At 38.7% G+C, this 13,290-nt stretch overlaps 1 protein-coding gene across 1 annotated transcript in view; it reads right to left on the reverse strand.

Annotated features, from left to right (window-relative positions):
* Window positions 1-13,290, reverse strand: part of STAT4 (signal transducer and activator of transcription 4) — a 43,574-nt gene that overhangs the window by 17,146 nt on the left and 13,138 nt on the right. Inside the window, exons 4-10 of the mRNA XM_032693659.1 lie at window positions 8,045-8,143; window positions 7,171-7,263; window positions 5,228-5,306; window positions 3,575-3,660; window positions 2,782-2,933; window positions 1,466-1,624; window positions 515-607 (exon numbers count right to left, since the gene is read on the reverse strand). Coding sequence (XP_032549550.1) covers window positions 515-607; window positions 1,466-1,624; window positions 2,782-2,933; window positions 3,575-3,660; window positions 5,228-5,306; window positions 7,171-7,263; window positions 8,045-8,143 — 761 coding nt within the window. The remainder of the gene's footprint in view (window positions 1-514; window positions 608-1,465; window positions 1,625-2,781; window positions 2,934-3,574; window positions 3,661-5,227; window positions 5,307-7,170; window positions 7,264-8,044; window positions 8,144-13,290) is intronic.

A 13,290-nucleotide genomic window follows, 5' to 3' on the forward strand; every position in this document is an offset into this window, starting at 1 on the left:
TCCATGTACCTTTTTTCCCACCCTCCCCTCCCCCCAGTTTCCACACGTGGTTTTTGCTGTGAGGTGGAAATGAGATGAGAGTCCCTCTCGAATCTTTGCTTTTTCACAAAGTCAGGCAAGGAGCTAGTGGGAGAGAAATAACTTGTCATTGATTCATCAGAGCCCCCCAAAATGGAGTAGATTTTCTTTCCTCTGTACAAAAGTGGCTCTGAGTATTCTGATGTCAGCTTGTATGATATGGATCATTATTTACTCAGTTTGTAAAGTTATTTAAACAAGAATTCAATACATACAGAACCCCAAAGGTGCTGACTTTTGGCCACAATCTGCCTTTCTTCCCCACCCTGTTTTATTCTTTATTGTCACTTGTTCTGTGTGGCAATGTTCCCTGTTCTAGAAAACCTCCCTAGAGTTAAAAGGATCCCTAACACAAGTTGGGCTGCTTTGCTGTCTAGATTCTCCTAGGATAAAATGCTGTACACAAATGAGTTTATATCAGATTTTCTTCACTTACCTTAATTTAACAGTGAACTGTATTAATGTTTTAAGAACCATTGGCCTCTGGGGATGTGTTGGCATACAGGGCTGCCTTTCAACCACAAATGAACTGTGTGGAAAAAAAGCAAAACAAATAGATTTTTAGGAATATGTACAGACAAAGTGCTGTTTTAGCAGGTGGGGAAATGGGGCTGGAATCTCTTAAAGACTTATTTCTCTACAGATGCTGAAGTGGAAGCTGTGTATTCCAACTCTGAGTTCTCAAAATGATCCAGCTTACAGTTGAATTGTTCTCATAAGAAAACAGATATTTGGGACACATTGAAAATCAAACCAAACTCTGTAGTCCTAAAATACAAGGCTGATAAAAGTCTTGGTGTTCCGAACTTTTATCAGAACCATAAAACAGGGTGTGAAAATACACTGAGCATGGCTCCAATGAAATTAATAATTTAATCTTTTGTATGTATATAAAAAAACAAGTGAGTATGTTTTACTTTCAGATGGTCACTTGTGGTATATCTCTGGTATAGCCAGTACAAAAGGCAAGAGAAATGATGATAATATTTTCTCTATTAATAGAAGGGTGAATTGGGAGGGGAGCAAGAGGAGTATCTTGGTGGGGAAGAGGAAAGACAAGGAACACTTGCTTTAAAAAAAAGGCAAAACAAGAAACACGAAACCTCACAAGTTTTCTCAGCAGAATGTACATAACTAAAATAAATGGGTTTCTGCCATTCACTTACAGCCAGAACTTGGTCACAAACCCTTAACTGCTACCCACAAGAAGCTGCCTGGCACCTTCAGTTTCTAGGAGTTTTGATGACAGCTGTACGTACTTCTTATATTAGGAACTTGGTCATTAAGTTCCTCAGACACTCAAACTTTTTTTGTTTTAATTCTTAGCAGTATGGTCTCACTGTTCCAGTTGAGGTAACGTTCTGTACACTGACAATGGCTTACGCACTTCCGGAAAAGATTGTAGAGCAGAAAGTTGACTTTTTCCAGCAGCTGAGGTCTTTGCACAGGAATAGGGTCCCCATCGTAAGTCAGTCTGGTCAACAGTTCATCCAGTTTTTCTAGTTGCCGTCTAACTTGAAAGAGACTCTCTGCCAACAGCGTAAAACTACAGCAAGACAAAGAATTAGTTTGCAATCTTTCATATAAACCATTTCTTAGAACATAAGAGCTAGTGAAGTTCTTCCTTGGGGAAGTCAGAGTCAGTATTGATTAGTGCTTTCTAGCTTTACCCAACTCACATCCATTCATCTTTCATTTACGGGAGTATATCAATACATCTGGCATATTACCTACTTTATTTTCAAATATAAATATTTTTGCAACAACAGAACACCGTCTGTGACAATTTGGGAGAAATATATATGAGGTCCTGATGTTTTACATGCAGGTCACTTTTGCCAGTATTAATTATTTCCTACAGCTCAGTAGTTTTGCAAAATGTATTCTTTGAAAGGATAATATTTATATAAAATGAGTAAGTTACCAAGACTGAAGAAGTGTAAAAACAGGAAGGAAAAATAAATCCAAACACCCTTGCTAACGTTTCAGTAGGGTATGTGTGTATAAAATCATGTTTTTAAGCTATTTTTATCATCTTCATTGGGAAAAAAATACTTAATTTAAAAAATCCAAACCCAATCAAAACACACATACACACACACAAAGGCAAAAAATCTTTTTTCTTCAAACCTTAAAAAGGTTTTCCTTCCTTTTTACGTTTTAATTTTTATTTTGCCTTTTCATAAGAGAAGTTTGATGGGAGAGAAATGACCAGGATGGTGACATTCTCTGGCTATTTTCTTTTTATTTGCAATCACTTTAGTGCTGCAGCCTCACAGACTTCTGCCATTCAATTCCTGCACAGTTTGAAGTCTGGAGGGGTGAGGTATCTAGTGAGTCAAAGCATAAAGTCTCTACCCAACTCCTGCCTAGACAAAACTTCCACTGTCCTCAATGACAAACTCGGTCAGCACCGTTCTTACTCAAGCAAAACTCCCAAGAGAGTATGTATCATATATCTGGAACAACTCCCAAACCCAAAAATGAGTGGCTGCCACAAGGCAGGCTCAGCAGTTCACTGCAGTGTTATTAATTCTGAACAGCAAATGTTGTCCACCAGATCGAATTGTACGTTTAGTTATTTCCTTGCTTAGCTGCTGATAAATTTGCTGCTGTTGCAGCTGATCTGAGGGACTGATCATTTCAAGTGCAGCAGACTTCCTGTGGTTTTTCAGTGGAAAGACAAGTTCAAGGCAGGTTTACCAGTTCTGGAGCTGATCGAGCCCACCGTGGAGAGGACCCCCAATGCAGGCAATCTGCTGCCGTCTCTTCCAGTCTAGCAGCTCTTCAGTCAGCATGTTGCTCATAAGCATATCGATTTCATGAATCACACGCCCTATTTTACTCAGTACTTCCTGCAAGATAGGAAAGGTGTCACAAACTGACCACAGGCAACTGCCACAAGTTTCAGCAATTATCATAAAGTGCTGATTACATTTTTTTCAATTATTTTGAAAGTAACCATACTATCTTCCTACTGCTTCAGTGACAGGATTCATCACCGGTTGTACTTGGAATTAATCTTGAATCTCTACGAACTCTTCTTCAGTAAAACTTGTATTTGGGGGGGGGGGAGGGTGAGAGGGAATATTGTTGCATTCTTTGTGGGCATAACACCTCCAAGATGTTGGCACTTGCAAGCAGTGTCAAGTTCAAAAAGTTCTCCTTTTGTTTTGCGTCATATATATTGCATTGGTATTTTGTTTGCTTGCTTTAACCATAAAAAAAAGCCATGGACTCAAACAAATTGCCTCACTTATGAAGTGTGCAGAATCATATCCTTGTTGTTGAGCTGTTGTTTAATTGCCAATTTCTTCACTGTTAGTCAAAATCACCCATATTCACCCAAACATTTTGTGGATTTTTAACTCCTGTGTAATTTGCCTGTTCTTCTGAGATGAGACTTTAAAAAGGCACACATACACATTTGAGTATTTGGTGTGGGAATAAGGGGAGAAAGCAGATGAACCACAAATGACAAAACATTGTCACTAACCTTTCTCTTGTAGTCTAAAGTATTGAGCATTGCCTGCAACACCAACATTTCCTGTTTAATGTGGGTGCTGTTTTTGTCATTCTGCTCTGCAGAGGATGAAAAAAACCCAGTATAAATATGTGCATGGGTGCATGTGCATGTTTATAAGGGGAGGAGAGGAAAAAAGCATGACCAGACTGCAGCACAAACTAGTGAAAAAATAAACTGCATCAGTAGATTATGTAACTGCATATTTCATTTGAAAGCACTAACTTTAGAACAAGTTTAACTCAAGGTTTTATGGCTTCAGTCTACATGTGTATGTGGAACAGGAAAAGGCAGAAAAAAACACAGGTGAGACCTAGAAATCTCTACATCTCTCATTCATGTGCATACTCATGTTTATTATGTACATCTGGCTTGGATCAGTGATTGATCTGTACACACAAATATGCTCGTGGTGTCAGCAGTGAGGCTAAAGCTCTTTGGACTCAGTGTGAATTAGGATGTCTGGCAGAGAGAATGGAGGTTAGGCATTTGAAAGAGAGAGAAAGTGTTCATCACCGTGGGGATTTCAGCAGCCAGGACTACTGGTCACTGGGGATTTCCCCCTCTCCTAGCTTGTGTCCTTCTCTGGATCATAGTCTAGTTTTAAGCATCCCCAAGCTTACCCCATGCTCTTTCATATGCAGCTCTTCCCCAGCCTCACCTTTCCCCACCTTTTGCTCTTCTTGCATCTTTCAAGCTACATTCAAAAAAGAAATTGGTGCTAACTGTGTCTCTGCTAAGCTCTGGATTGATGTCTTCCCTCTTTTTCAGTAGAGGCAGACAAGTAACTGATGGTCAGCTCAGCCACAGTGATTGCTCACACACGTTGTAAGCTGGCTGTGCTGGTGTAGAGCACTTGTGACACAGTGAAATTTGAAGCCCTGAAAGTCATTTTTTGTAAGCAGGTTTGATATTGCAAGTGGGCCAGGCTTCAATCATCGGTGTGGCCAATAATTATGAGTGGCCTGATGACTAACAACTCATTAAACCATGACAACTTGATCTCTTCTGGTTGCTAGGCCATATACAGCCTTAAACATATAGGATTGATGTGTTTAAGAACTCAGACATTTCAAGCCCAGCATATTTGCATGTTAAAATATCTGAGCAGGCACAAGCAGACCCCAGTTTCTTTTCTGAAAGAGATCATGCAAGGATTGTTGCCATGTGCACATCTCAACCATCACAGGCTGCTCAAACATGCAGTCAGAGTGCTTACCAGCTGCTTATCATCACTGTGGTCAAAAGAGAACAGAAAGCCAAGTTAGAGGCTAAAAAGATCAATTTTGCACAACTCTGCTTTGGGAAGAAATTCTTACCAAGGAAGGGCCACGTCATAACTGAAGAAGTTGAAAAATAGATTCTTTAAATTGAGAAATTGATTATTTTCATGCCCTTATGCAGTTTATCTATAGAAATAGATACTTGCTTGACAAGTTCCTCTTTACCCTCTTAACCCCAAAAGTCATAATAATTCCAAGACTATAACTTTATGCAAACTGAAGATCCATTTTTTTGTGTTTAGATATACTATTTGGGTGACACACAAAACCCCCTGATGTTGGAGTCTAGCCACAGAATCAGCCATTTCCCAGAGGATCTAAAGATGATTGTAAAGACTCTTACCTAAGCTTTGTATTGTTTTATACCTGAAGTCAAATTCCTCTTGCAAGTCTTCCAAGTATTTCACATCTTGGTCAGTCATCTTTCCCGGGGAAAAGAAACGAGCAAATGTGTAATGTAGTAGTTTTACTTTGCTACCATTTGAAAATCCCTGAACAGTTCTGGAAACTCTGGTTTACTATCTAGTAAACTTTAAAAAAGGTGATCAAATTATAGATGCACATTTATAACTAGATTCATTTTATTTGTTTAGAAAGTCAAGTATTATCCTCTCTCCTGCAGCCAAAGTAGTTGATACAGTTTACTCCTTCTTGTTCACTAGTTCAAAGACATACTGGAAAGTAGGAATGATTATGTTTAGCCTGAGATTAACTGAAATTATTATACCAATAATGTTACTCTCTTCTTGAAATTTTAAAGCAGGGCAAATGGATAATTTTGCATTGATTTAAATGGAAATTGCAAGGGGGTGTGCAAAGCCAAAAAAGGTGGAGTGAGAGAGGGGAGCAGAGCTCACAGAATTTATTTACAGAATTACTTAAGAATTTGGGTGAAGAAATGAAACACTTTTGCTGCTTTGGCATTTCTCAAGAGTTCTTTTTAAAAGGTGTTTTCTAGTAACCAATCAATGATAATTCAAAAAAGGACATAAAAAGAAGGAAAATAAAAATGTGGAAATCATCTGTTTTACTTTGAAGGTCTATTTCTGTGTGTTTATAGGAAGCCTTGATTTTGCCAACAACTCATAAGCAATCCTTTTTAGTTCCCTGAGATGTGCATGTTAAGTGTCTATGAAAATATAAAAACTTGCTTGCTAAATTAGGACACACAAAATTAGCCATTTTGGTTTACTCTTTATTTTGAAGACTAAAGTTTTAAATTATATGTGTAAGGTATGAAATCACATATAAAAGGAGCTGGCTAATTTCTGTGTTCAACTTAATTACCTACTAAAAAACCCCTGGTATCTAGAATATGTTCTCATTTTCACTGGTTTCTCAGGGGTGGCTGCACTTCCCCACATGGGCAGAAGGAGCAGCATGATAGGCTGCTGCTTTGTCTGCTTTCAGTCTGCAATTCTTATCTTACAAATTTATACTTAGATAGAGATCTAGTATTACATTCTTCTAAAATTAGCTTTATCCTTTTAAGGGTTTGATCACTCTAACACTTCCCCGAGAAAAGATACACTGATGAGAGAATGATGCTAAGACCTCTTTCCAGTATACCAGAAGTGTTGCTCTTGAATGACACATGGATGGGCATTTTGAATATAATTTCTACATTGGGACTGCTGCAAAGCTGAAAGTGGGGCTGGGGGGTAGCAAAAAAGCCATAGGTAATCTGAGTCCTTATCCTGCCTTGAACTGGGCAGACAGGTATTTTCTGGCTGAGCTTTCAAGGCCTCTGTGGGACATAGCAACAGGTTTGACTCAGCCCAGCTCTGCCCTGCAATGGTATGAGAAACTCCTGGAGGATGGTTACCATCAGCTCCCAATGTTCTTCTCCCCTCACATCTCCAAACCACGTAATTATGTCACGTCGCCTTCGGCTTTACAAAGGTCTTGGTATGTGACTCAGAGGTCATGAAGGTTAGCTACTGCTGACCCAGCTAAAGGCAGTGAAGTTGCAGAAACACATTTAATGAACCTCATGTCTTTTTAGAGACAGTTGGTATGTTCTTACTGCACTCAGTGGTCTGCCTGCAACTCGCACAGGGATGAGTGTGATGGCTTAAAAATGTGTAGGTCTCACGCTGAACCCAGAGGAACTGTTAACACCTGAGGTGTGTCCTGGGAGGTTAGTCTGGGCAGGTGTCCTTGGAACAATGGAAGATGGTTAGTGCATCTTGTTGGCAGAAGTCTTTGTGCTACCCAGTTTAAAGATAGTTCAGGTATGTCTGTATGAAAATCATGTCTGCAGAGACAGCAGACAAAAAAAGCTACCTGAGCGCTGTTCTTGATGGCTGACACTTTGTGTTCTACATTTCTTTGACGTTCTGAAACCACAGAGTTCTGTAGAGACTTTTCCAGCGGCCCCTGTAACACATTGAACAGATAACTGGTGGATGAGTAATAATAATGAGCGATAGTAACTGTATTGCAAGTCCTAGCACAGAGAGGGAATTCAGAAGCCAGTGTTCAACCAGCAGGAGACTGGTGTAAACACACAGATCTGTTTAGTTCCACAGATTTGAAAGACATGAAGCTTTAACTTTGAAATTCAAAAGGTGAAAGGGTATGGGTATAGTGCAGACATTAAACATCTAGTAAATTAAAGAAACTGAAACACAGATTATTAGATTTCTGAAAAAGGCCCATGTCACAAGACTCCTATAGGAATATATATTACATCCACAGGTAATTAAAGAACTCATTTCGCTTGAAAATTCTCTTTGGGTTTTAAATACATAACAATTTCCCAAAAATAAGTTTTAAAGTTTTGGGTTTTTTTCTTCAAACTAAAAATCATCAGTGCCTTTGCAACATATTGGATAGAATGTCTTTTGCATTCCATAATTAATATGAATTAATGCATTGCATAATTTAAAATATACACATCTGTTTTGCAAAGAATAATCTCTTTAAAACCTTTCCCACAGATTAAAGTCTTTGAAGATTAGCTGTGACATAGAAGTCCCTTACAGCAATGTTTGCAGCAGTAGAGCCACTAATGAAGTTCAAACATGAGTTTAAAGGGCAACATTTGGCAACCCGTAGTGCACACAAATCACTCCAGTGGAATGAGAGGGCAGGATCTGGTTTTAAAAGCATGTGAGCAGATTAACATGGAGCAGATTAATGAAATGTAATTCATTACCTGTACAGGCATGCTAGCTGCAGCCAATATTCTTCTTTCTTCTCTTAAGCAGTTTGAGATGATCACTGCTATATGCATGGGATTACCATGATATTTGCCCTGCAAGGACAAGTAAATACAACCGTAAAAAATTCAGAATTCAGAGTGTCCCTCTGGAAATCACAAGCAATGTGCTTCAGTGTCTGTGAGCTACAGCCTGGTGCAGGTGGAAAAGACTCCCCTACTGGTTTTGGCCTTTGATAGTGCTGGTTCAGCCTTGCAGTGCAGCATCAGTCAGTGCCAACATAATAAAATATTCTTAGCGACGTTCTACAAAGATTATAAAGATACAATTCTGAGATGTATATCATTTGGAGATCAAATTGCTCCACTGCTACCACAGCTGTTTTGAAAGGGCTTTCTTGTCAGCCTATTCTGTGCACGATTTTATCACATCTTCGATTTTCTGTAGGATGTTGCTGTTAGCACGTAGCACTTCTCCCAACAAAAGTTGGTAAGCATATCAATATGGTAATGATGCAAGCAGAAAGGCTTCCTCAGCATAAAGTAGAAGGCTTAAATTGTAATGTCTATAAACAGTTTTTCTCTTTCAAAAAATAATATGCCTAAGATGAAGGAATAAGCAAATCTCATCCCAAGCCAAAGAACCAAAAAATGTCTATATTTTTACACCACCAAGATGTAAAGGAGGACTGGGCAGAATTTGAACTAATATTGGTTTATACTGTGTTTATCAAATTGGAATGACTGAGGACTCTCAAACAGCTTCTTTCATCGTGATGTATTCACCACTATTTGTCATCACAGATATCACTGTGTGATCACTGTCTCAGTATCCTTCATGGCTTTCGTCCAGTATCATTAATTCAGATTCTCTTCATTCAGTGCTCATACATTTTTTGGCCATTCATTAGAATTAATCCAGTTAATTTTCCTGTGCAATTTCTAGAACTGGATTCTAGAACTTCTGTTTTCCCCTCTTTATGATTAGTCTTTATTCTCATGACACTCTTCTGCCACTGAGAGCTTCTTTTATTCTAGCTTTCTCTGAATGTGACACAGTAAGTTTATACATACTTAAACTGATGCTGTATCTTCCTTTGATATCTCATGCCAGTATTAGAAACGAGGGTGTGAAAGCATCTGATAGAAATGTGAACACACTGCTTCTGTATGCCAACAGCTACCATGGCAGTGAACATTTATTTCTAATGCTTTTTACTAAACATTTCCTGTGTGTTTTTGCATGAAATCTATGCAATCTGAAAGACTTTTTCATAATTTGTTTTGACTTCAGTTACAAGGTAAAGAAATACTATATTAAAAATGGCAATTTTGATCATGGAGACTTGGTTTGATCTGCTTGGTATTAAATACTGTGTGTTGGTTACACGATGGTTCCAGGTATCACAGAATATTCTGAGTTGGAAGGGACCCACAAGGATCTTCAAGTCCAGCTCTTCAGTGAATTGCCCCTCCAAGGACTGAACCCAGAATCTTGGCATTACTAGCACCAGGCTCTAACCAACTGAACTAATCTCAGGATTAATATAGACTAAGGTGAAAGATATAGGACTCTTAAAATTAAATAACTGAGGTAAAAGCTGTTCCCTTCTAAGGAAGCCTTGAGTGCCATGGCATTGTTAGCAAGGAAACTAAACTTTCTAATGTTTCTAGGGTTTCTGATGTCTTTTCAGGACAGATAAAGTACATGCCCACAGTTCAACCAGTGCATATCCAAAACAGTCCCAGTGCTTGCTCTGTTTGTCTTTAAAAGCAGTTCAGGACAGTGCTTTACTCCAGCAATCAATTATCAGCTGTATCAATTACCCTGAGGAATAGGATATATGGACCTGGCCGTTTTTTAGGAGCTTTTCTGGAAATAAGAAGTGGTGAGTAATACCACCCTAGGACACACTATGCCTTGGAGGAAACATTAAACACTCCTTCCCTGCCTGCTCCTTCCTGGGCAGTGAGGGGGAACTTAAGATTAAGGATACACTCCTGATTTCCATGTCAAATAACAGTGCCAAAGATCTCTCATTACTTCTGTCTCCCTGACAGCTTCTTGGCTATAAGGGTAGTAACTATGTTCTTGCTGCACGCTTCCTTCAGCAACTCAGGTCCTGTAATATATTCATAGTCGCCTTTATTGAGCACATTCCCAATCTGTGCAGTATCAGGATGTAACTTTGGGAAGGGAAACGTGGGAAATAGCTGTCATCTTCCTGCAAAGGATTGAATGGAGTGTCATGTGGAAGTAAGGTTAGGGTATGGTCCAACAGCAAAAGCCAAAGCAAATTAACTGCTGCAAAGAGTGGCTGTGCTCCAGCTGTGTGGTGCCAGCCCAGTGCCCATCTGATTCCTTAGAGAGTCAATCCAGGTTGCTAACTGGGATGGAAACAACTCATGCTTTTCTGCTGAATGGGTTGTCTGCTCCTCAGTGGACTGCAACTGCTCAGCAAAGGATGAGTTTATAGTTAAGGACTAGCACAAGTGAAGTCAGGAGAGGGTGGCTGGGAGAGAGAAGAACAGTCATGCCTTGTTTCAGCTTCAGTCAGTTTTATCACTAAGCCTGTCTCGTCCACCTGTACCTTGATTAGATGAAAAAACAATCCTGTTATTAATAAGGCTTGGGATGAAAGCTGTGGGGAGGAATCTGTGACTGTGGAAGCCTACCGATGGACAGATTAATTACTAAGTCTGTTAATTTATGCTTGTTGCTGGTTTGTTGTTTTTTTTTTTACTAGTAAAACAGTGTTCTGCCTTTCCCATAGATGGTCTGTAAATGAGGACCATACCACAAGTCGGTATCTGAAGCTACAATGCTTGAGGAGTGTGTAGTCCCAGCTCACCATTGACTGAGAGAATACAAGCACAGCAAGAGTTTAAAGGAGTCAAACAAAAGCTATTTAGCAAAATCAAAAAGAAATAAATATCCTCTCCTGGAGCTGGAGAAATGCATTTATGTAGAAGAGGCACTTAAAAAAAATATTTTGACAGTGGGATGTGTTAAAATCCCCCGCTAACAATGCCGGTTATTAGGGACTTTCCTAAGCATTTCTAGACAGTATTCATATGCAAAACTTTCAAAAACTCTTCCTCTCTATCTTTTTCTTTGTTTCATTAAGAGAAAACCATCTGAATCAAGAGGTAAAGGGAAATTCACTTTTTAAAAAATGTCTTTCTTCACTAACTCATAAAGCTCTAATAATAAGCTGTGCCTGTACTTGTGCCTGTCTGGCGCTTCTTCAACTTGATTCACTTTGAGTAGACACCAAGAAGGTCAACAGAGAGCTGCTACCTGTACTTCTGGAGCAGCAGCTCCTCAGACAAAGCTGGAATAATGGTGGATCTGCAGTAGAAATGCTTGTGACCAAAGGCTGGGAACAGGCCTTGCCTTTCTGATGGAGAGACGCTCTGAACTCTGGAGAGCTGACATGGAGCTGAGCTGTGTGCACAGCCTGAGTGGGCATCCCCTTCTGTTGGTCCCAAGCTCCCTAAAACAGCTATATTTGTAAAATATAGGCTGTATCAAAAGCCCCTTTTGCAGTAAGCTGGCAGATGGATGGCAACTCAACAGTAATAAATTGATAAATAATAAATAAATTGTAATGTTAAACAATGGTAACTTATTAAATAACAATAAAGCAGTAGTAAGTTATTAAATAACAATAGCTACTAAAAGTCACAATAACCAATTTGTTTGACTCTCTAAAAATAATAACACTAAAATTTTTCTCCCTGTGTTTTTTACTTCTCAGCAGTAATTATTCAGAATATGCCACTTGGTATTCCCTTATTATCTGTCTACTACCATCTCTTGCTGTTCTGTACTTCTGTTTTGTCATTGTTTGAGGGCAGCATTTGCTCAAGATGACCTTAGTTCCTAAATGACTAACAGAAAACTCTCTCTTAGCGTCAGAAGAGTAGTATAAGTTGAAAATTAAGAAATTTTATCCAAAAAAGACTTGAGATGGTGGAATCCTAACTTAGTGTAACAAGAACATTAGCAGCCAGAAGAGGAGGAGTGTGGATTCTGTAGTTATGCAAGATTGTATTACTAAGTTTAAATATTTGTGGAGAAAATTGTCTTTTGATAAATACCAACAAAGAGAACCTGAGGATTTGCTTTTCATCTGAAGTTTCAAATAGAAATAACTGCTAATTCTGTTGTTCTTAGAAGATTTCTTTCTCTTCTATTCTGTTCTGATGAGGTCTTTCCTATCGTGAGTTACAACAAAAACCAAATGATCTTTTTTGGACTGGCTTCTTCTTTAATAACAACCAGCATGATGCTAAATTTAAACAAACAAGGGAAATTAAACTTTCGTTCTGAACAGGTGAAAATTTTCTGTGAATGCTGATGACATTTCCTTGGAGAAAACCTTCCTATTACCACCTGGCATGTGCTCTTTCTGCTCCAGAGACATCTGTTGTGATAATATCTTACTAGATCACGGTGAAAAACAAAGAGACATTTTTGCAAAAACAATTTATACATTACAGCATGCAGAATTTAAACCCTTTAGCCAAATTTTAAAACAGCTTGAACTATTCGGGGTATGTTAAGATGCATGAAACAGTGGCTGGGGAAATGCAAGATTTGATTCTGTAAGTTGCAAGATCATAAAGAAACTTTAAAATAAATATTATGACACTTTAAAATATATGTGCTTTTAAAAAGAACACCAAACAACTCTCAGTTTTAGCATCTGAAATTTGCTGCTTTCTCTGAGACAAATGAAAGAAATCTAGACCAGAGATTCATTCTCTTACTCTTTTCTTCCACTTTTTTTAATTTTTCATGTTTTAGCTGGTTTTCCTGTGGGCAGTTCCATCACATAGTGGATCACTCCCAATCAAACTAATAGTGGCAGCTTGCTTTTCATGTGTCAAAGGTCTCTATGTCCTGTGCACACCTATCCATAATACTGGATGTGCACTACTTGCACAACTGACTGTTTTCAGTGGTTAAAGTAGAGGATTAGGTATTAGTGAATGTTGGTCTCTACTTGTAAAAGGATGTGCTGTGCAACCTTTAGAAAGTCAGTCAGGGGTTTACCTGGTTATCTCCTTGTTTTCAAAGTGACATTAAAAAAGGACTTGAGTAGGTTTTAGTGCTTTCCAATTCTGAAAAAGCGCTTCAGAATTTGGTTGGGTTTTCCCTTCTTTTCTCTCTCTCTCTCTTTTTTTTTTTTTTCCCAACTATCAAAAACATCATCTGTGGGGCTTTTTTTCTAATT

This window comes from Chiroxiphia lanceolata, chromosome 7 (genome assembly GCF_009829145.1).
Source record: "Chiroxiphia lanceolata isolate bChiLan1 chromosome 7, bChiLan1.pri, whole genome shotgun sequence".
Taxonomy (NCBI): Eukaryota; Metazoa; Chordata; class Aves; order Passeriformes; family Pipridae; genus Chiroxiphia; species Chiroxiphia lanceolata.